The 24,906-nt window shown below is 38.3% G+C and overlaps 1 protein-coding gene across 1 annotated transcript in view; it reads left to right on the top strand.

The window, feature by feature from the left end:
* LOC103998201 (cleavage stimulation factor subunit 77) overlaps nt 1-24,220 on the top strand; it is a 34,383-nt gene extending 10,163 nt beyond the window's left edge. The window contains exons 10-23 of the mRNA XM_009419608.3: nt 7,010-7,073; nt 7,519-7,639; nt 9,946-10,004; nt 10,079-10,147; nt 10,250-10,390; nt 10,825-10,889; nt 11,365-11,461; nt 12,432-12,491; nt 14,674-14,826; nt 16,675-16,741; nt 16,826-16,936; nt 19,997-20,128; nt 22,580-22,798; nt 23,830-24,220. Of these exons, the coding sequence (XP_009417883.2) occupies nt 7,010-7,073; nt 7,519-7,639; nt 9,946-10,004; nt 10,079-10,147; nt 10,250-10,390; nt 10,825-10,889; nt 11,365-11,461; nt 12,432-12,491; nt 14,674-14,826; nt 16,675-16,741; nt 16,826-16,936; nt 19,997-20,128; nt 22,580-22,798; nt 23,830-23,996 (1,525 nt within the window). The 3' untranslated portion in view covers nt 23,997-24,220. The remainder of the gene's footprint in view (nt 1-7,009; nt 7,074-7,518; nt 7,640-9,945; nt 10,005-10,078; nt 10,148-10,249; nt 10,391-10,824; nt 10,890-11,364; nt 11,462-12,431; nt 12,492-14,673; nt 14,827-16,674; nt 16,742-16,825; nt 16,937-19,996; nt 20,129-22,579; nt 22,799-23,829) is intronic.
* The last annotated feature ends 686 nt before the right edge of the window (nt 24,221-24,906 follow it).

Below are 24,906 nucleotides of genomic sequence, written 5' to 3'. Positions count from 1 at the left end.
ATAGATTTTGGAGAATACATTGCACAACATACTCAATCCATTGAACAGAGTTTTTTCTGATTCTCATTTGGTAATTTGGTACTTCTGTGTTTCTTTGTATTCTTTCTTAAAACATTGGACTTGGAATGAAACTTTTGAAACAATGTGAACTGAAACCAAAGCTCTATGGTTCCAACCAAAAACAAAGTGGAGCTTTGAGGTCTCGACAGGCAGTTAGATTCTGCAATATATTTACTTCTTAGAAGAGCAGGAGTTACCATATATATCACTCTTGATGTTTAAGACCTTCAAACTTGAAAATCGAAGCTGGCATTAACTTGTTAATGTTATCGTTTTACTTTGATAGGGGCATATAAGATTATATGTCAATTCATGGCTTGCATTAGGACAAATATTTCAGCTCAAGAATTGAAATATGGCCTATAGTGCTTTTTCCCAATTGGCATTACCATTGTGTTTGTGCCATTTCCTGCCAAGTTAAGCTGACATAGATCATGACATGCTAATGTTACATGTCCACATCCTTGGATTCAAAATTTGTGGTATGCCACGTATACAAACCATAAAAAACTAATAACCATGTACTAGTGGACAATATTTTATTATTTTATTATATTCAGGTGTTACCAAAAACTAATATTTTATTAATTTTAGTAAATACTGAAGTATACTTTACTAACATATCATACCAATATAAGAGGGGACTGATATGGTCCGATATCAAAGATGAATTTGTTGCCTCTGTCCACCTTTAAATGCACAAGTATAACCTGAACTTTATGTTGGTTCATATTTTGGAAGCAGTCGTACTTAGCTTTGCAGAAGAACATCTTTTGTGCTAGTATGCGGTGTTGAATCTCGGATTTTGATGATGAAATCAATTGATGGGTTAATTGATCGAATCCATATTATTGAAGTTTAGTGTGTAGGATTTACTACGTCAGTCTAAAAACATAAAGCAAGGATACCGAAGTCAAGTTCGATGGACGTTTGAGAGTCCGAAGATTCGTCGGAGATGCTGTCGGAACCAACCAAGAGAGATCGGAGACTTGTCGGAACTTTCGGAGGTCTGCCGAAGAGATCGTTGGAGGTTCGCAGAGATCACCAAGAAGTCTTGGCTACTCGTTGAACTCGTCACAAGATCGGGAGCCTGCTAGGAGTTCGCTGGAAGAAACCAGAGTGTAACGGACAAACTTCTTAACAAGATGTTGGATGTAATGCTTATGTCTGTCCGTTGTCTTTTGGCTTGTTCATGCCTTGTATAGCAGGTAGAGGGGCGGCCGAAGGCTTATAAGTCCCATTTTAGTTGGGTTGGTGGCCTCTTTAGGCTTGTAAATAAAGGTTGTGTCATGTGGACACGTTCGAGAGCTTTTCGGTCTGTAATGGACCATTTTACCCTTTGTTGTGCAACTATTCAGAGCTTGTAAAGTCTGTTTGTAATTTGCATTGTCTATGAAGTGTTTTTCGGACATGTTTGCTTGTGGATCCCGATTGAGGCGTTCTTTTTAACCCGTTCTCTCTTTTGTTGGTCCTAAGGGACAATGGGAGGCTTCGGGGAGGCTGACCTTTGCGGACGGACGCGCGAGGGTGCCGCACGCCTTAGGCAAAATCAGCTAAGGTCGTGACATTATGGTATCAGAGCGGGACAAGCACTCATAGAAACACTTGACATGCAAACGTGGGGGACCTAGCGGGGCTGCGTTGAGGGCAGGCAGCACACGCGCGACCGTTTGAGGGAAAACGGGCATGGAGATGTAGGGAAAAGAGTCGCTCAGAGGAGCGGGCATCTAACATTGGCATTCAGTGGAATGGCCAACCCTTCGCGCAAGAGGCACCACGAGAACAGGCAAGCTTGGAAGAATTCGGAGCGCACAAAGGTTGGGATGGCTGAGTTTGAGCTACGGCTCAACGTTGACAACTATACTTGATGGTGCTCTAGGCAAGCGAGGCGCTTGGCAAGAATGAGACCATCCAAGGTGGAATGAGTTGCTCAACGACCAAAAGAGTTATGCAAAGCTCACAGAGGTGAGGGGAATTGCTAACTCGAAGAATTTGGTACTCATGCATGGGCTTGTATGCGGACGATGGAATGTTCGTGGCCATCCCAAGGCGACCGAGACTCGGCGCAATGGAGCATTGAAACTTTCTCTTCGGCAGGCGAAGGATACGTCCGGAGGAGGCTGAAATGTGCAACGAGTTCAGCATGTTGCTAGGCCTTGAGGGGTGCAGCGGTGGTTGTATTGACGTGGAGGCGCAATCTAGCAAGTGCGTCTGCAGGAGGCAAAACAATGCACAGTTTGTTCAGCAGATCAGAGTAGTCCAAGGGGATGGTGGTCTCCGAAACGAAGAGAGATGTTGCTCCAACGGGACAGTTATCCAGGAGGGATAAGTCTCGGCACTCCAGAGGGAGAATCATGTGAGACAGACTTCACATGTTGAGGAGGAGTACCTCACAAACAACAACTTCACGAAGCTCGATGGACCGAGCAAGCGGCGAGGAGTTGTCGCTTGATCTCGCTCGAGAGAATGCATTGGTGGATGCATTGCGAGATCAAGTGGGGGAGCAACCTGAAGCAACTTAAATGAAGGCACACTTAGAGTCGATATGGAGATCGGACTCAAGGGAGGGCTGACCCGTGGAATGGAGGGCGCGAGGGCCACCATCGACTCAATGCAAAAACGAGGAGCGGAGCAACTTGGGTGTAACTTGGCGAAGTACCCAAGCCGCATGAAGGGAGCCAACAGAGAAGTTGGAACATGGAGCAGAAGCACAGTGCTTTCCTTAGACAGAGGTCAAAGACTTGAACTCTTGCAGAGGCAAGGGTAGGATCATGTTGTTCCATGGGTCCTTCATTCTGACGGAGCAGACTCATCTTGCATGGTGCCAAAGACGAAGGGAGCTTCTGGGCACATGCACCTTATCTCGGAGGAGCATTTGATGGAGGAACTAAGGCGACTCAATTTGCGGAGGCGAAGTTGGGTTCAGAAGGCCTTAGCACGGGGCAAGAGGACGCAGAGGCGGGTACTCTTGAAGAATATGCCACAGTGTTGCCATTTGAGTTGCTGTGAAGGAAGCAGTGCGCAGCGGAGATTGTGCTGGTAGGGGCAGAGGCCCAGGATCCAGACAATGGTGCACAGATTACAGTGAAGTCGGTGGACTTCGAGAGCTACTAGGCGACGGATTGTCCTAGAGCAGTGCTTCATCTAGGTGTGACCCAGGAGTGGGTGGATGAAGGTCGATTGCCAAAGGAGCGAACAAAATCGAAGGTGGAAGAGACCCTGCGATGCATTGGCAGAGGCCATACATGGAGGGTTCACAATTCGAGTTTATTCCGCAAGGATCAGAATGCAATGGAGATGTCACCAGGAGGCGACATGGTGCAGCGGATCGTGGTGGAACAGTTCGTGGCAATGCGATACACACGGAGTCCCGTGAGGGATGAGATCGTATGGAGGTATGATCGGGAGCTACTGGAAGCTCCACTTCGGTGAACAACACGACGGCAAGAAGGGCTATGGATTCAAGGAGTGAAGGTCATGGTACCGCAGAGGCGGGTCTTCCGGGCGTGCATCGAATTTTGCATCGGATGAAAGCCTTGGTCATCAGCATATGGGGGCTGTGTTCCACCAAGGGAAAAGTTCGAATGCAAGTACCAGTGAGTTCCATGGGAGGGACTTGATCATACAGAGGTATGATCGAAGCAGCTGGAGAGTTGGACTGCTCCAGAGCTCATATTCGCTTAAGGGAGCCCGACAAGTCAGAGGACAAGGTCGAGTAAGCGAACGTTGCTACCAAGGAAGCTAAGGAGAACAGAATCGGTGCAAACTCTACAACGTGATGGCAGAGGCCATGCATGGGAGTTGCAGTCTGTCTTTCCATCGACCAAACAGACTGCTTGGAGAACACAGAGGTGTTGAAGCAGGGGGTCGAAAGGGGCGAGGAAGCGACGACGAGTCCAGAGGGACTTAGCTACCCAAAATCAAGCATCAGTTAGAATGGAGGTGGACTCAGAGGAGTGCCACGGAGACATCTCTACTGATTGTGAAGAAAAGGGATACAGAGGCGAGGCGACGGATAGTAGGGCCATGGGCATGCCAGCGCCATGGTACCGCAGAGGCGGGACTTCCGTGCAAGTCATTGATCCCTTGCTCTCATGGAGGGAGAGCGCTTGGTCGTAAAAGGGGCCGAGGAGGTGGAGCATGCAGAGGCAATCTCCAAGTACCGAGACAAGGCTGAAGGGCAAAGGCCAAGAAACTTCGTAAGACCGGTGTCAACAAGTTTCTCATCAAGATAACCGTAAGTGAAGGACTTCGGGTCATGCAAGAGTGCACGACCAAGGAACGAAGCAGGCAGTACGCGGTGCTGTACCTTTGCTACTCGGTGGAGTAGGCGGCAGGGTTGATGGAGAAGACGGTACAATCCCAAAGGCGACCTCATCTATCAGAGAATTACTCCACGTTGGGGTGAAAACTTCCCGCATTCCAGAAGTTCGATGGCATTGAGAAGGTGAATCACAGTAGCCAACTCAACGCAAGGAGTGCAAACACTTCAAGTGCTTCAGAAGTGTGAGCAAAGAGCAGGCGAAGACTAGTAACCAGCTCGATGCATGAAGTACAACCTCGAGGAGGCGGGCGAAGTCAAAGTAACCTTTGCCTTCTCAACTCTTAAGAGAATGGGCGAAACCGAGTACCCCAATTCTCTTATCTATCCAGCAGAGGAGCTCTGCACAAGTTCAAAGACCCTTCGAAGATAATGGAAGACAATAGTTGTCAAATCCTCACCAATGGTGATCAGTGCTACTGAGAGTAGATCGTCCGCTTCATTTCCCAACGAAATGCCAATCGAAAGCGGAAGTGATGCGAACCTACTTGGATGTGACAACTAACTGAAAGAAGAGTCAATGAGCAAATTTTGTGGAGGAAGGACCCAAAACTTCAGAAGTTTGCGAGGCGATGCTCGTTAAAGCTCCAACAAGCATCCACCCAGTTCAAGCAGCATGTGGAAATTTTGAGAGACTGGCGCAGAAAAGATGGTCTTTTCCTTCATTTGGTGGATCCGCAAGAATCGACAATGATCAACACAACTCAGCCAACCCCCCCAACAGAGTCAGAGTCATTGGTGAGTTGTAGCAGCATGGCGGATTAAAGGGTCGACTACTCAAAAACAGCAGCGTAGAGCAGCTGGGAGCCAGGAGGCGCATTGCAGCTGGAGCGGAAGATTGAAGACTCAGCAAAGGCGAAGAGTTGCAGTGTTCACAAAGGCTTCGACGAGGATGTCGAAGGGATAAGTGGGGGAGAATGTAACGGACAAACTTCTTAACAAAATGTTGGATGTAATGCTTATGTCTGTCCGTTGTCTTTTGGCTTGTTCATGCCTTGTATAGCAGGTAGAGGGGCGGCCGAAGGCTTATAAGTCCCATTTTAGTTGGGTTGGTGGCCTCTTTAGGCTTGTAAATAAAGGTTGTGTCATGTGGACACGTTCGAGAGCTTTTCGGTCTGTAATGGACCATTTTACCCTTTGTTGTGCAACTATTCAGAGCTTGTAAAGTCTGTTTGTAATTTGCATTGTCTATGAAGTGTTTTTCGGACATGTTTGCTTGTGGATCCCGATTGAGGCGTTCTTTTTAACCCGTTCTCTCTTTTGTTGGTCCTAAGGGACAATGGGAGGCTTCGGGGAGGCTGACCTTTGCGGACGGACGCGCGAGGGTGCCGCACGCCTTAGGCAAAATCAGCTAAGGTCGTGACAAGAGGGCGAATCGGAAGTCCACTGGAAGAACACAGGAAAGCTCGCCGAAACAAAACTTGACGTTGGCGGTTAAATACTTGCTTAGGATTATGTTTTTAGGTATGTCGTTCACATGTAATTAAGGTTAGGATTAAGGGATAATTCTATACCTTGGTTAGGGGCCAACTGGGCCCAAAAGTATCTTAGTTTGGGTTGGACGTAAAGCCCAACCAGAAACTTAGAAGGACGGGCGGTAGCACCGCCAGACTAGGCGGTGGCACCGCCCAGCACCCGAGACCAGGCGGTGGCACAGCCACCAACAGGCGGTGGCACCGCCAGTACATCTGCCTGACAAGACTTTGACAGGCGGTGGCACCACCAGTCTCGGAAACCCAAAAGGAATTCAAAATTGGAGCCCAAATTTTGAATCCTCTTGGGGCCTATAAATACCCCTCAATTCTCAACTGAGAAAACACCTTTTTTAAAAGCAATAGTTTGGGTTAAGAGCTTTAGAATAGTCTTAGCAAGTCTTGCTTTTCATATTGCTTAAGTGTTCACCTCCTCCCATCTTGTTGAAAAGAATTGTAAGAGTGTGAACCACTTGTAAAGGTTGTAAGAGGGGTATTAGTCCTTCCCCTACAAGAGATTTGCTAGTGGAAGTTGGGAGCCTCTTCGAAGAAGGCTTCGCAAGTGGATGTAGATCATTTTGACCGAACCACTTTAAAAACTGCTGCGTTATCTGGTTTGCATCCTATTCTTGCCACTTACATACTGCAAATTTCGTTACTTAGTCATTACGCTTCTATACGTCTCTAAGTTATCAAGCTTCCAAATCGGTTCTCATTGATATTGTTTGTTATCGTGCGAAAGATTTTTCCGAAACCGAAGTTTTAATCCGCTGCACTAATTCACCCCCCCCTCTTAGTGCCGCTCCGATCCTAATATGCGGTAGCACACCAATAAACTTCCAGTATGGCATGTAGCTTGGTATCCAATATACACTAACACTTCCAGTATCTTGCCTTATCAAACTACAGTTAATTGGTACTGTAGTTCCAGATTCCTTACGTAGAGGGTTAAAGGAGCTCTTGAAATATGGTAGTTTCTTATTTAGCTTCTGAATAGTGCTCTTTTCGATTCCTGTTCTTGTCGAATTGAAAGCAAACACAATGTTTTCCTGTTACCTTAGGTTCCTGACAGAGAGCATTCTCCATGTATATTAATATAGATCTTGGGCAAGTGCATTATACTCTTCCAACTAATTCTCTGTTGGTTGTTGTCCAGAGGGAACCCACAAAGGATTGACACTGCATCTGCCAATAGACGGATTACCTTCACGTATGAGCAGGTACTCTAGAGTAAGGGTTTCATTTTTCAGTGATGGAACAGAGGTGTGCCCATAATAGTAACATTCCAAAAACCAAATAGATGGTTGGTTTTACATGCATTGTGCCTTGTGCTGGTACCCTTGTGGCATGCTGGGCACAGCTGGCTAGTTGGCTCTGTTAGCAGATGCAATACATTTGCAAGAGTTGAGTATATGTTGTTTCTCTTTTCCTTGATCATATTCGGTGTTTAAGTATATGAAATAAGATAAAGGATTCAGTTTATTGTAATGTTATTATGTAATTATGAACTCTTATTTAGCATATCAGCTTGTAATTATGATATCTTCTAAGTTATCCATTCTTAGTGTTTTTTGGATACACTTTAATATATGTTCTTCCATAGTTCTAGGAATTTTTTTTTATAGTCTCATGAATTATATCTAAATATCTTTTACTAATATCCAGAGTCTCATGTATCTCTATCATTATCCTGATCTGTGGTATGATTATGCTACATGGCATGCAAATAGTGGTTCTGTGGATTCTGCAATTAAAATTTTTCAGCGGGCTTTGAAGGCTGTTCCTGGTAATCTATTACTATCTTTCTCTGCTTAGCAGTTAGTGTGATCCAGTTGCATATTTCTGTCACCTGTCAAAACAGATACATACTTATTACTAACGCCTTTTTTTCTTTGCATTTTCCTAAGAGCTCATAGATGTGGGAAATACCAATTAATTAGTTTTTCTTCTTTGTAGATATCATTTTTAAGCCTTTGATAATTTAGTAAGCTTTTTGAGGAGGTTATCTTTCACATTTTTAGCCAAGGTTTCATATACCGATCAGATGGTACAAAGAATATACCTCAGTATCGGTTCATATTTACTACTTTTCTATTTATTAGAGGTACTGGGTGGTTCTGGTCACTACACCTTACCACACTGGCCCAAAAGGTTATTGAAACCAATACTGGGTCGATCTTTAAATCCTTCATTTTGGCATTGTGATTTTAAATATAGAATTTAGGGCACTGTATAAGCACCTAAATGCTCACAAAAGATGATAGTGCACATAGTAAATAATATAAGATATATGATACAGTGTCATTTGACAAGGGTCCATTGGGCATAGTCATGGAAACTTGTGGAGCCATATACTTCAGCAATAATAACTTTTACTAACCTAACTATTTGGAGTTAGCTACAAACCTTTTCCCTCTATTGAGCTCTTTGTGAGATGATATCTGTGGTTCGATCAGGAACAAACAAATATCTTTTATTGCTTATTAACTTGGGACATTATTGTTTGTTTATTGTTATCACTGTTGTTGTAAGGATTACATTTAATAGAAGTTCCACATTAATGTTTCTACCTCAAAATCATAAGAATAACAACTACGTTTAATTTTTGCATTCAAAGCTCAAGTGCAATAACTTTTTGGTTTTGTACATCTGAAAATGAAGCAAACCAACATGGCAGCTCTGTAGATGCATTATCTTTTGGCACCATTTGAGAGTGCACAGAACAATAACTATTTGGGTCAATATGTGCAGTAATATTGTTCTTGCAAGAAATAATGCATTAGGTATTGCAATTTGGATCCATGCAAATCTAGGTAGATTCAAATAGATTTAGGTTGATTTACATAGATCTAATTTAAATTTGCACAGATCTACTTCGGTGCATATGGATCTAGGTTGGGTCCACCCAGAGTTAGGCCAGATCTACATGGATTCGTCCTGAATTTACGAATATCTAGGCTTGATTAGTGAGGATCTAGGCTAGGTTGGTGCAAATCTAGGCCAGATCCATTAGAATTGTGTCCGAGTTCACCCTTGAACTTGACAAGAAAAAACTAAAATATATGTTTAAATCCATGTAATCATGACTTCAAAATGAAATAATTGTGAAAATACAACTTCATTCAAGAGAAAGTGATTAATTTCAAATTCGAGGTTTGGATTTACCTGTTATCAGTGAGAAATAAGAGGATTTCTTGAGAATGAACCTTCAATTGTTTGAGACTAGCTTCGGATTTGAGGGAAATCAAGTTTGGAGAGTCAGATTGAGAGTGCTTGGTGAAGAATTGGGGAAAGAATGGGTTGAAATTGAGAGAGGAGTAAATAAATTAGGGTAGGGCTTTGAAAGGGGCTTAATGCAACTTTTTTGAATCATGAAATTGGGTAGTATGCTTATTGCTGGGTAAGACGGCTGCAACGGGCAAAGAACGGTATTCTTGGTTTCAGGACATTCTGGGCAATATCACTTGGTCTGCATATCAGTTCCTTGTCAGAGCAGTAAAAACCAGACCTTATTACGTGGTACTGTTGGTTTTGGGTTCCTTGGCCATATTATCACCCCTTGACAAGGTCCATAGAACATTCTAGTAAATGTAAGTTCAATATTTAATTGGAGTTAATAATTTTTTAGATTTCATTGATTTATCTAACCTTGAATATGAGCAACTCTTCTGAGTTACATGGTTCAAGAACGTTAGGTGCCAAGCATCTATACCTTCCGAACCAAAACTAAAGAATAAGGCCAATTGCTTAATTTTGTATGTTTAGGCCTTGGTAATGGTTAAATGTTCAATTATTTTTTTAGATCATCTGTTGCTGGTAACTCTAGTAACTTGTTTATAGTAACCATTTCTGTCATGTGTATTGGTTGTACTTTATGTCATTTCTGCCTTTAGGGCTATCAAGTTATGCAGATTGATATTGATTTGAGAACTTGTTTAAGAATTTTGGATTTGCAAGTATTTTGTTTTCAAATTTGTTTATTTGCTGAAAGCTATAGCCTTTACATGAATTATACTAGAAACACTGGTTTATAAAGATGATTTTATGCTTTATATTGAGGACATACACATGGTTTAATTTATGTTTTTCTAGATTCTGAGTTACTGAAATATGCATATGCGGAAATAGAAGAATCTCGGGGTGCAATGCAGGTCAGGATATAGTCCTATTTAATTGTTTCTCACCAGTTTTACAGTTCATTGAAGACTGTATTCTTTCCATGCAGCCTGCCAAGAAAATATATGAGAGTCTTCTTGCTAGCAGTTCTAATTCAATGTCTCTAGCTCACATTCAGGTGAAGTATCCTCATTTCTCCTTTTTTTTGTTTGTATTACATAAGTCCACTAATGATATTCCATGTGCATTTTCAACTTGATTTTTCCTGTTTCTGATGCAGTTTATTCGATTCTTAAGGAGAACCGAAGGTGTTGAAGCAGCTCGGAAGTACTTCTTGGATGCTAGAAAATCACCAAGCTGTACATATCATGTCTTTGTTGCTTATGCTACGATGGTCTTTTGTGTCGACAAGGACCCAAAGGTTTATGATAGACAAATGATTTTGGTTTTCATATCATTTTGTAGTGCTTCCAAGCTGTGGATTTTACACCTTACATTAAATCATGGAGTTATTGAAACAACTGCATTTTTGTTTAGTTCAGTTATGAGCATAACTTATTAATGCTGGCCAATTGTTAGGTTACCATGTGCTATCTTGATTGATTAACGACGATTAGTTGTTATTCTATAAAAAGGAAATTTGACAGGCAAGACGTAAAAGCTTGTGTGGGTGTATTAGATAATAATATTTTTCCTAAAACTTTATAATCTTCTGGCGCAAATAGATTCAATAGATTTAGTACAAACTACATGAAACCTTTCCTCCCTTCTGCACAACAAAGAGCCACAACATCAGATTCCAACTATTTGTATGTGATAGTTCTTCTGTTATCTTAATAAGTCTGTATTTTGTAGGCTGCACACAACATCTTTGAAGCTGGATTAAAGAAATTTATGAATGAACCTGGTTACATTCTTGAGTAAGTTCTTCCATTTCTTCGTTCATGGTAAATGCAAAAGTTGTTATTTATTTATTCTTTCTCCTCCAAGGGCTTGTAAAATGTTAATAATACTTTTTGAACTGTTTATATCTGACCACCCAGTGTGTCCCTAGAAAAACCCTAGGAGAACAGTTGTTACTGGGGATCTTAGTTTCTCACTTTCTCTTGTGTTTGCTTTTCACGAGTGTTTGTTATCAATAAAGAACTTTATTTTAAGGAAACTCCAGGTTAGATATTCTCTTTGTGCTAAAAGAATTATCTTCCTTTTTTTCATTGCAAAATACTAGCAAGTAAGGCCTTTCTTGTTTCTGCTGAAACAAACATCAATATTAGTACTTTTATGTCACCATGAAATTTGATTTACATATGAAAATAGAAAGTAGTGCCTTTTTGCAGCCTTACACACTTCAGTAATTGCATTAGAGAATTCTAAAAGTGTGATGTTTTCTTGCAGATATGCGGATTTTTTATGTCGTTTAAATGATGATAGAAATGTACGTGCTCTATTTGAGCGGGCTTTGAGTTCACTTCCTCCAGAGAAGTCTGTGGAGGTATTCAGGTTTTTACTTTCAAGATTTATCAAATGAGTCTCATCTTTGTGCACTTTGATAGCACCCTGAAATGTTGTATGGCTGATTATAATTGGTGGTGTTGACGTTCTAACAGACAATATGATTGCAACTAGCATGAGAGTGTTGATGTTTGGCAGCTAGGATCTTTATTTAGTTGCCCTGTGTCTGACTGATTCCACCAGTTCAAGTAGACTTATTTTTATCCAAGCCATAAGTGTGTTCAGGGTCATGGTTTGCGCAATCTTGACCCATTAGCTGGTTGGCCTAGATTTGGATCGGTCCTGTTTTGGCATCCAACCTGAACATTCAAGCTGCATATTAGACATTCTTAATTTTCTCTCAGCAGAGCTGTGGCTGAAAATTTTTATTTGGTTTTCAAGAAAGTACACATGTGCAGTCTCATGTACTCTTTTACAATTCTCAATCCCAAAAGGGTCCTAGTTTCATCATACAAGTATCTGTCTCTATGGAGAATTCTTTTTTTTTCGCTGTTCTGTGGACTAAATTTATGTACCTGAATTATAATGCCATAAGAAACTGATCCCTGGAACAATGGTAGTAAATAGTATGTTCGCTAACCCAAGTTGTAATCAAACTTGCTTCTAAATTTTACCTTCTTCAGAAATGAAGCAACAATAACTACTTATTAGTTATCATTAATTATTTAAAATTATTATTTATCCATAAATCTTTTTCACTACAGTCTCAATGCTTGAGTTAATTCTGAAAAGGAGTCTTTTCACTGGATTGGACAACTAATTGTTCTTATCATAAAAAAAACTGAGCTGAGTAAGATTTTCCATAATAAAGTCACCAGCAATTGGACTAGACATAAACCTTTCAATCACTATGCTTTGTTAATTTCTCAGTGTTTTACTGGATCTGGTCCTCTTTATCATTTGCTTGATACAATTTATTGTACTAGTTCTCATGTAAACTCCTCGTGCAGATATGGATACGATTTTGTCAATTTGAGCAAACATATGGAGATCTGACCAGCATGTTGAAGGCATGGCTTCATTTTTTACAATTTCTTATTAAGCAATACTCGTATTCCAATATGAATTGAATTGATTGCATCGGGCATTTTGAAAATAGTCAATGCATTTTCCTGCAAGTAGAACATGATAACTGATAACTCTTTATGCACCTTAAGTTCTTTCTTGATGAAGTTTCCAGCTTTGTTCCCTAATATTGAGTGACATGACAATTATGCATAAGGTTAGGTAACAATGTATTCTCGATCCTGATACTAGAAGCTGATGGATCATAGAGCTGTGAAGAATTCCATAATTGTTTAGAGCATCTTCTTTCTGGTAAATGACTAGGGTATTGTGTTTTAAGTTGCAAGTGACAAAATGTCTAGTAAAGCTCAGTAGACCTTTGTTTTATGTATTTTCTTCAAAATATTATGTTTCACTTAGTGCACTGCATAAACAATTTAGCTCTTCTTAATTTTTGTTCTTTTGCATGCCAATGGCATGATGAAATTAACAATTGTGATTGATTATTTGTAATTAATTTTCCAAACTTAGGGTGGAAATTTTGACTCGATGCAATTGGACATGAGAATGGTCAACTGATGTTATAGCTGCAATGGCATGATGAAATTAACAATTGTGATTGATTAATTGTAATTAGTTTTTACCAAACTTAGGGTGGAAATTTTGACTTGATGCAATTGGACACGAGAATGGTCAACCGATGTTATAGCTGATTCTTGTTAATTATTAATGAGGCTGATGGAGGATTAAAGCAGTTGATTTCAGTTAGGTGGGCCCTTATTGGGTACTAAGAATATGGAATAATCATAATTTGGGCTAGCTTGGATCATGAGGGTTGGAATCCTAGAAGGCCTATTTGATGAATAAGCACCAGCCAAAATTCCAAGAGAGACACGTTTAATTGATTCCAGAAGTGTATAGTAAATTCGGAGGATGCCAAAGAGTTTCTGGATAAATGGGGCTTCTGCATCTTGATTAAGTTAGAGAAGAATAGATTGATTCTGTGATAGCATTAGGAACATTAGGGTCAGCTAGCTTGAAATTCAATCTGATTGCATTTGTAAGAGCCAATAGAAGGTTTAGGTCAAGTCTTACTGGGTCTAGTTGGGCTATATCATGGTATACTTGTCATACATGAAGCACATCAACTTTGTTTTGAGCTCCAGTGTTGGTTTTAAAGATGATGTATGAATTTTTGCAAAAATATGGAGAAGCATATAAAATAGAGCAGAAATGCATTCACTATAATGTTTCCAGTCTTATTTATAACTATTTCTTTGCGCACAGTAGGTATCCTCTGAGGACTTAAAACATAGTAAAAATTGTTGCACATTGTTACTGATAATTCTATAGCAGAAGCCGATTAGGAAATACTTTAGAGGTTTTTTAGATTACAATCATTATTTCATAAAACAATTTTATAAAAAATGTTTAATTTCTTGAAATTGAGTATGAATAATGTTGTGTTCCAACAAAATTTAGTCTAATTTGTAAAATTTTTGCTTGAGTTAAATTTATATTTAACCACACACAAAAGTCAATTTATAATATATGTATTTCCTCACATTAGTGTGTTTGTTTGGAATTTTGTGTATGTATCTACATTGGCAAGTACTCAAATTAAAGCTTTTGGTCTCTTAGTGTTAGTTATTGATGAATATAACTAGTGTCTGCTTTACTGAACCTGGGAGATGATATTCTGAAAATGCATCAAGAACTCGGGTGCTTTTTCCATTTAAGGTCAAAGACAGTTTTTTTGCTTACTGTGCTTTTGTGTCTGGTATTTTTAATTTCACTCTTGCAACATTCATAGGTTCCCTAGATGCAAGGGATCTGAATAGAAGGGAGTTTGCTAGATCTGACCCAAAGAACTTAGAATATAGAAAACATGAACCAAAAATGTCCATCTGTGAATAAATCTTGGTATATTAAACTGTATTCTTGTTATTAGATTTATTGTTTACTTAAGGGCTATAATATTTCTCTTTGATTTTTTTTCTGGTGTCTTTTTCATCTAGAAGCTCGATTCAGCTCTCATTTCATAGATCTGGAGCTTCATACATATATGAGTTAGCAGAGAGAGCAATTGCTCAACCATCACTCTATATTTGGCTTGAGTAGGATATTTTACCTTCCTGTAATTAAAATTTGTGGATTTAGGCTTTGTGACTTGTTCTGTTAATACAGGTTGAACAAAGAAAGAAGGAGGCTTTAACTAGATCAGTTGAGGAAGGTTCCACAGTATTGGAGAATACTTTATATGATGTCATCTCACGTTATAGCTTCATGGATCTTTGGCCATGTTCGCCAAAAGATCTGGATCATTTGGCAAGACAGGAGGTAATCGTTTTGTTGGTTTTACTTGTATAACAATTATGCATTATGTAGTCAGCAAGCATTGTGTTCTGCTTTAAGATTCTTAAAAATCACATCTATATACCAAAATATATCGTCATTTTTTATTGAAATTGGAATCTTTTGATTATTATCTTTTTATATTTTCAGTCACTTTATTTCCTTTTTTGCTAAATTTAGGTAGCATAATGTATAACAACAAAGCTGTAAATATTCCAATTATTTGGTGTCGGCTACATCAATATTTTACCCATGAGCTATGTAAAAAGCCACATTCTTGGTTAAACGAAGGGCATTTAAATATTTATTTATAGTCTCCAATGAAATCTTTTTATACCCTCTCCCTCTCCTTGTACCACTTTTAGTAATTGTTTCAATTCTTCTAACTACGTCATCTATTTATCTCGTTAACACTTGTGTATACCATGTTAAACCATTAGCCCACATTTTATCTTGTATCTAAGTTACACCTCTTTGTTTACAAATGAAAATACTCTATACATCCATCTCAACATTTTCATTTCATTAATGCAAACCTTTTTATGTATTTAGGTAGTAGAGTGTAACTATTCAAAATATGAAATGCATCATTATAGAGACTTGGAGCTTATTTGTATATCAAAAGGATACAGATAATAAAATCCTTTGATTAATGAACTTATCCACATGATTTACCATTGTTTATTTCCTCCAAGATCCTTGGATGCAAAACCGGTTGAGAATTAGAGAGGAAATTGTTAAAGATTTCTCAAACACCCAATTATTTAACTTCAAGTGCATTGACTAATGGGATTCAGTTCAAATTAGAGGTGTCATGATAGGGAGATGACCAAAAAGAACTTGGTGAAATACCAAGAGAAAGCTTATGTATCCATGATGATCCTAGGATTTGCCGCTAATTGAGCTAAATATCAGAAGTATCTTAGTAGATGACCTTGGTTACATAGGGCTGGAGTCTTGGTTTTGCTCGATTCCTTGAATGTAGTTTGTACAAGCAGTACAACAAGAAAGAAAAAACGATAATGTACCAAATATCTGAGATTGCCTACAGACAACCTTTCCACTGTTGACGTTAAGCAATATGCCAATGAAATCAAGGGCATTCAATTATCCTTCTGTTGTTCTTATTAAGCCTTCTTAAATCTCACGCTCTCTCCTCATGCCACTAATTATAGTCAACTTGTCTTACCACAATGTCTATTTATCTTCTTTCATTATGTTCATGATATTTTATATTATTTTTTCTCACTTTATTAGTTATAGGGTCTAAGCCTAATTCTTCACAAATGAAATTATCTTTTACTTATCTTTTTTAGTAACTGCAAACATCCATCATAGCATTCTCATTTTGGCTACAGTACTTTTGGAACATGTTATTTCTTATCTATCCAATGTTTTTGATCAATAAAGCATGATTGGTTTTACAACATGTACAATGCTATATTTTCTATTATGTAGAAGAAGTATGAAATTAAATTATTTCTTGATGTGATAATATTGTGAACTTATGACTTTCTGTTGACAGATTATTACAGAATGTAGTGAATGTTTCTACTGACAAATAATACATCCATATTCTCAATTTAGTCGATTTGATGTGAGATACATGACAGTCAAATATTTATGCATTAGTTGAGAAGCAAATTTCTTGTTTTTCCTTGCTAGGAAGAATGTGTAAGAGGTTTATTTGAGCATAGTTTTAACTTTTAAGTGCTTTTTACATAATGATTCTTTTCAAATTAATCTTAGTAGGTTTTTCTTCTATTTATTTTTGTGTGCCCTTTATCGTGCCAACAGTGTGATGTTTCTTTAACAATTTCATGTTACTTTCAGTGGCTTGTAAAAAACATCAACAGAAGGGTTGACAAGTCAAATCTACTACATGGAGCTAATATCACCGGTATCAATTATTTGTCATTCTGCAAAAAAGTTCCCATTCATAATAATTTGATAATTATAAAATTATCATTATGTTATGGTGCAGAGAAAGGTTCTGTTGGATTAACAACAAATTCCAAGGTTTTGCCGCCTTCTGCAAAGGTTGTTTATCCGGATACTGCCAGAATGGTTATATATGATCCAAGGCAAACTTTAGGTAAAAGTCTTTGATATTGACAGTTTTTTTAACAGAAAGGGTGCAAATCTATGTAGTTGAATTGGGCATCCAATGATTCCCATATAAATATGGATTTCTTTTTTCACACCTTTCTGTTACCAACTTCTTCATCTTTAAGTCCTTTGTCAATATGTTCTAACCCTCACAAAAGGCATAGCAAACTAGGGCTTATCTTTGCAAGAAGATTGGTGAGATAAATGAGTCTATGGAGTCATTGCTTGTTGGGGTTTGCCTTGAGCTTCTCTGACCACTGTTAAGCTGGATCAACCAATCTGAGTCAGTGCCCGCAGCAGCTGTCCTGATTTCTGCCTGTATCTTGGCTAAACCATGAAATCACCATTAAAATTGTCAAAAATGACCAAAAGAGCAGGAAGAGGATATGCACTGGAAGAGTTTGGAACTATTAAGTAGGCAAGGCTCAAAATGTCACTGAGTTTCTTTTATAAAAGAAATGTATAATAAGATAACATTATGTCCAAAATCTACCCGACTTTTTTGCCCAGCTCAGTCAATCATGATTCTTGTTGCTCATCCAGTCCCACACAAGCTGATGTTTGGATAAATGCTGAAGGATAAATTGGTATATAAAAAATTCACTTATGCAATATGTATAGCAATTAATTGAAGATAGTGGACCATAATATAAATTAAGAAAACAATATAACAGAAATAGTTTTATATTACTTATGTATGTCTGATTTATTGGTATCCATTATCCTAGTAAATTGTTATACAGAACTCATCTTTAGTAAATTATCAAGCATTAAATACTTATAAAAACAAGTATACGTGTTATATGTTTATTTGTATACATAAAATTATTCTTAATAAGAGATTAACTTGTTGTTGAAGGAAATATTTCCATAAATTTTATAAAACATGTAAGAATAAACCTTTTGTATAGAAACTTCCATCCCTTCTTATATTTATATTTTTTATGTATTTCTTTATGTTATAAAATAATTTTATAAAAGGGCAACTTTCATATCTTTCTTAAATTTTATTTATCTTTTGAGTCATATGGTTTTTGTTCTTAATTACTTTTCAGCCAATCCCATCTATATTCTAACTCCGCAAGCTTTGCATTAAGCACCTTCGTTTGTTTGCTTTTTGATCGTATGTATTAGTGGATACCACTCTTGAAGAGAATAACCTTTACAGGGCTTTGGCTCCCACAACTACAAGAGGCATGGAAAATATTCCTACTAAATCAACAGCCAACTATCACCTTGATTTTGTTAACTAAAGTTTAAATTTTGAATTCTTTCTGGCAATATACTTGGAATGAAAAAATTAACATTCTAGTTATACTTCACCAAGTTGTAATGAACATGCTATGTGCTAATTATACAGAAATAACAAAGTCATAAAGTCTCAATTATTTGGGGTCAACTACATAGATTTCTTGTCACCATTGAGATTTATAAAAAGACATATCTTAGTTAAATTAAGAATATTTAAATCATTATTTAAATTAAGAGTTTTTTAGGTCTTTCTCCATCTGTCCTTGTACAACTAACAATAATCATTTTACCTCTTTTAACATATATGAATTTTTTGAGTACATGTCTATGTCATCTTAAACGTTTTTTCCTCATTTTATCTTTCATCAAAGTGATACCTAATTGTTCATGGGTAAAAATAATTTTTTCCTATCTTTCCTAATAACTTTACACTCCACCTCAACATTCTCATCTCAACGATGTAGACACTTTGTATATGATTTTTTAACTGAGCGACATTTGGATTCATAAAGCATTGCTGATTTAACAATTGTCTTTGATTAATTGTTCAGCTTTCTTATCTCTTCATCTCGTTGAACAATTGATCCAACGTACTAAAGCTTTTTATTTAATGAAACTTCTTGACTATTTAACTTTAACTATATCCTGGTGACTCTTCTTAGCATTACTAAATTGCATGTCATATATGACTTAATCTATAGCCTTTAATTTATAAGAATTACCTTGATAACTCAAAGTTTAAAATTAATTCTCTTTAGACTCTCATCCACTATGACAATAGCACATGTTATGTGCTAATTATAGAACATTGCAAAAGATTATGTTTGTGTGACATCAAGGTTTAAAATCTTGGTCCGGTGCTGATATTGGTTAGCTATTGGACCAATGGTACCTTTGCAATACTGACATACAAACACTCGCTTTGGGTCAGTACAACCCAGACTAAGAGAAAAGAGAGAAGGGAGGAGGAAACAAGAGAGGAGCAGAGGATGAAGGCAGCGGGAGGAGAAGAGAGAGTTGCAGAGGGAAGTGATGTATGTCGAAGGAGGTGGTGGCAACAGCAACATGAGGAACGGGTAGTGACAGGAGCAGGCACATGATGAGGTGGATGAGGCGGATGCTGAGATAGCAGTGATGGTTGTGGATGGTGGTGGGGGGCTTCGGTGGTGGTTGTTTCTGCAGCGGAGATAAAGAGGCAAAGGTTATCTACAGTTTTCAGCAAACAGTTCTTTGCAACCAGTTCTGCTTTAAAAATTAATACATCTAGCACATATTTGAGTATCAGTCATGTTTCGATGGATACATGAATAGTGTAATGTCTAGTATGCCCTGTTTCCAACCATATTGGGGTAATCACCCAGTCCATGTGCCTTCCCCTTGTCATATCAAAATGTACCAGATACTATGCCCAGTATTTAGAACATTGTGGTATATTATAAATTTTTTTCTTAATATTGGTCCATTTTGTGTATGAATAAAGGTATTAAATGCTGGTTTTGAGAACCATGAGATTGATGAGAATTAATCTCCAATTTTGATGTTCTAAATTATGTACGATGGTGATCTAGGATGTAAAAGTATTATGAAACACCACGAGGAATCTATATATTGTTGTTGAAGTGGGGTAGGAGTGAAGGACCAAGTAACTATTCCACTACAAGTAACACTTCAGTTTTCTTTTTCTATTTGTATATCAAGTACCTTGCAGATGTAGTATGATAGTTGGATTTCCAATTCAGACAGAAGCATGTGATTTCTGTAAAGGCATGTCACGCTCCATTTTCAAATGCCACAGGATCTGAAGCTGCTTCCACATCTGCATCTGGTTCAAGTCTCGTTGGTAGTGGTCTAAAATCATTTGATGACATCCTGAAAGTAATTTCACCGACCTTAATGGCTTTCATCACAAACATGCCTGCTGTTGAAGGTACCATTACTTTATCAATTAACCAGCTTATCTAGATTATTTGTTTGTGACACATCAAGTCATTTTTTTCTTCAAGTTAGCTGTATTCTGCTTTGTTACAAACAATGAAGATCACTGTGTCATTGGTAGAGACACCACCATGGTTGAATAATCGATGACCTTCCAGCTATGGATGATTAATCTTTGGAATGGGTATTTGTCCTGTCTTCCTTGAATTATTGGATCTCCACACCAATAAATCATATATTTGATAATTACTATATGTTAAGATGTCCTGAAGCATTATGATCCTGCATATCCAGAGGAAGCAATTTCTTGTTCTAAATTGTGGGGAAATTTTTGATGTTAATGTTTTAAACTTTTTTTTTTATGTGTGCTGCATTCACTCTGTTATCCACAATATTAGTCAAATATATTATATATATTTTAGCCCTTTTCTCATGGTTGTTGATACTTGAGATGCTCAAAACATTGTTTTTGTTCTGGTCTTCTCATGCGTATGTTGACACACATGCCTACACATTCACACCCTTATCATGCCAGGCTTAAAATATATACTGTCAAAGATATGTTTGGGAATTCATATTCACAAATTATCCATCTGAAATATGATTTGATTGAATTGAAATGGATTGAATCCCTCCTACTAAAGGGTCACAATAACTTTAGGTTATCTTTTGCATTTTGGAATGTTCACGAGCACTAAGATCCCTACTATTAAGTGTCAGCTACATGGAACTTGTCAAGTCATTAAGGAATACTGAGGGTAATATTACTAGTCAAACAAAAAGTTATCAAATGTCTCTGATGCCTTGAATAAAATTTTCTTAGACCGTTTCTCCTTTTCAGCAACATTCTAAGTTACCTCAACAATAATAACCAATGCATAAATATTCTTTATATATGTTTGACCATCTTAAATGGTTTTTCCTTGTTTTGTATTCAACTGAAACTACCCTATTTTTCCTAGATGTATTTATCTCTTCTATCTGTTCTTGCTGCCCACACAACCTTTGGGGTTTTTGTATGAACACTAGCTGGCCATCTACATGGTGCTACATGCAGTATTCCTCTCCTTGATGGCCGTTGCCGCCTCCTCCCATCTTCCTCCCCATCTCTCCCACCTTTTCTTTTGGACCTAGTACATACGATCGTACCATGTTGTCACAAACGGTCGTCGTGCACTCGCAACAACTTCGTTCAACGAACCGTTTGTCGCTTTTGCGTGCTTGAACAGAGATATGGCAGTCTGTTTTGCCTTGGTTTTGTGTGTTTTTGCTTGTAAAAATACATGTTCGAATAGGTTGCAGTGCACAGTGCGATCGCTCACCGCGCCGAGCCAAAAAGCATCAAAATGGCTCTGTTTTCACATGTCACGGGTTGTTTTCTTCAGCACACTGCAGCGTACGAAATGTCAGCCATCCTAGCACCCTGGAACCCCCCGGGTGGCATAGGGTTGGATGGGGTTTCGGTATATTGTCGGGCATTGAAAAATCTTCACAAGTTCGCACGTTGACTTGACGGGAACTTGCCTTCGCGCCCGGCACCCGGTGAGCAGTTGTTTGTGGACTTGTAACTGTTCGTTCTACCTTCTAAAGTCCTTGTTTTCCTTCTCTCTCTCTTTTCTCCTGTGCACACAAGGTGCTTGCTGAATTGCTTTTAAAGCTTCCCTCTTTACGAGACGTCGGGACTTGTTCGTCACTCGTTTTCAATCTAATCAACTTTCTGTTTTACAGGTCCTTCGAGACCTGTATGAGGTTGTAACTAGGTTGAACCTTTGCCGACGCATATGTCGCAAGGACGCCTCAAGACTTAAGCAATCCCAATTAAGTCCGTGAAGTTGGCGTAAGGGTGTGTCGCGACTTAGACAACTCAAGCTAAGTTCACGTCTTGACCGCAAGGGTGCCTCACGACTTAGGCAATTTCAGCTAAGTTCGTGACAATGTGTTGGTATATCAGCAAAGGCATGCACGTGTTTGGTATCTAAAATGGCAAACCTTGATGTGAAAAGCAATGTGAATTAATTTTGTAGATCAACTTATCCAGGAGATAAAGAGTCCCAAAAATTGCTCTTCCTGAAGTAATCATGAAGATGCTGAAGTTCATGAATCCACAATCTTGCTTTTGCAACAATCAGATTCCTCTTTTGTAGAAACTATTTGAACTTGGTAGCAAATAAACTCAGTGTTTATTTTTAACAGCCTTCACGATGTATCATATGCCATTAAATTTTTTGATTGTATGACACAATTTTGTACGAATGTTATCTTTAGTATATCCGTTTCTGAAGTCTGCTAGTATCTGAACCCTTACAGTCTTACTCATGATTGCAGTTGAAAGTTACATATTTTATTTGTGGTTGCACTATGTTCCTGTATCACATTTTGCTTAATAACTTGCATATTTGTTGGTTAAAGCAATGTTTTTGAGACATTTTTTATGATTTGACAGGACCATCTCCAGATATAGATGTGGTTTTATCTATTTTGCTACAGAGCTCTATACCAACAGGACAGTCTGGAAAACCAGCCACTTCTCTTCAGCAAATGCCTGGTGGTCCAGGACCTACCACAAGTGACCATTCGGGCTCTATCAAGACACGAATGAACAATGGACCACCTCACAGGCTTCCTAGAGATGGACATTCAGGCAAAAGAAAAGATCTTGACAGTATGTACCTTCAGCACCGCTGCCTTTTCTTATATCTAGCCACCAAGAAAAATCGACATTTATGTGCATGTGTCTCTTTTGTTCCATAAGCTCCCTAACATAGGTTAATTTAATGGTTTTGAAATCTGACCAGTTGATCAATCAAATGCATCAGTTTTCCTTGTTGAAATTAAATCCACTTGTCTAATTTGTCACATTAGTGATATATTATTTAGGGGAGAGGCTTTATGTGCCACGATAAATCCACTTGTCAAATTTGTCACATTAGTGATATATTTAGAGGAGAGGCTTTATGTACAAAGGAAAATCCACTTGTCAAATATGTCACATTAGTGATATATTTAGGGGAGAGGCTTTATGTACAAAGGTGTTAAGAATTCTTCCTCTGGTTTTGAGTTATTGAGCACTTCCTAATTATAGATACAGCAGTAGCAGTCTTCTTTATCCAACTAAGAGTGTGTCCAGCTGGTGCATTTCTCTGTATTTGAACTTTTCTGCTTAGGCTGCTGCACCTGCATCTTAATCGCATGTTGAGTTCTTTGTCTGTGACTTTTGTGAGAGCTTCATATCCAGTAGCGTCCTCTACTCTGGTCAGTGCAATTATGCTCCAGTCAGTTCCAGAAGAGTGGCCTTGAGCATCCAGTGTTTCAACATCATTTGTGATCGGGACTGAAAATAACACCCAGTTACTCTTTGAACAAATTCTCGGTTAGGGTTGGAGAAATTCTCATGTTGCATTTCACTATTTCTTGACTTGGCCATATGCACACAAAGGATACATTCTTGACATTTGTCAATGTCCATGCATGAATGCATGTTTTCATTAGAATATTTGAGTTCTTGATTTCTATAACTTGAACATTTCTAAAATAAGCTAATTTGCCAGACTATCCCTCGAGCTTTGTTTTGAATTTAAGTAGCTTCTCTATCAATATGCCTGATCAAATTACAGGTTTTGTTGCATATAGAATCATGTTCAAGTGCCCTTGTGCATCTATATTCCTAACATGAATGACATACTATGCCTCCAGGGCAAGAAGATGATGAATCGACGACCGTGCAGAGTCGGCCACTTCCGAGAGATGTGTTTAGACTCAGGCAAATGCACAGAAGCAGAGGTCGGAGCACTTCGCAGACGGGTTCAGCTGCATCCGGTGGAAGTGCATTCTCGGGCGACCAATCGGTTAGCACTGACTAACAAAATTTATTGAACATGCAGACGTTATCTTGACACCCTTCAATTGAGGAATCGTAATGGTTATTCTCTTTCTATATAACCCGAATTATGTTTCTTTTCTGGACAACATTTCCTTTTGGCCTGTAAGCATCAATTCATGTATATATCGTTGTAAGGTTTGGAAATGGCTTATTTGCCATTACAATTTTTAAACCTCTACATGTAGCGCATTAAATACTTTTGCATTTTTTCTTTGGTTACATACAAAAATTAATCTTGTATTCTATTAGTTAACAGAGATATACATCACCTCTAAAAACACATGATAAAAATAAATTTTATCATACAAAAAAGTAATTGTCAATTTCTCCAGAAAAATTCACTTTATGCCCTAGGTTTTAGAAATTATTAAGTATCTGGGGCACTTTGCCTATTATATGGGTGATACTATATCTTTACCCACCTGGGGTTCATTATGGGTTTAGAAGATTTCATCCTAAATCAGATGGGTCTTTGCCTATTGCTTCTTTTCCGTTGTCATGTCATCTTTTTCACACCTTCATGATAAAGATGGGGCCAAGAATTTTATAATAAACTGGTTAAATTGTTATCACACCTTCATGTTCTCTTTGCCCTGTCTGTGTATCTTCTTCCATTGTCCGTTGTCATCCTTTCTGTGCTAAGACTAACCAATATTAATATGTGCATAATACAAAAGTTTAGATGGAAATATATTTTAAGTTCATATTTGGAGAAATAAACACTAAAAGTTTATTTATGAAAAAAAAAAAAAATCACCAGGACAGCTACTCGCTGGCTAGCCATGCCATATGTCGGTTAGGTATCATCAGTTTAGCGTTCCACTAAATCTTCCTATTAACAGAATATTAACAGGTCGACAACCATCGACAGTAGCAATATGAGTTAAATC

This window comes from Musa acuminata, chromosome BXJ2-9 (assembly GCF_036884655.1).
Source record: "Musa acuminata AAA Group cultivar baxijiao chromosome BXJ2-9, Cavendish_Baxijiao_AAA, whole genome shotgun sequence".
In the NCBI taxonomy this organism is placed as follows: domain Eukaryota; kingdom Viridiplantae; phylum Streptophyta; class Magnoliopsida; order Zingiberales; family Musaceae; genus Musa; species Musa acuminata.
The sequence above is the reverse complement of the archived record's forward strand: the minus strand, read 5'-3'. Positions and strand labels throughout refer to the sequence as shown.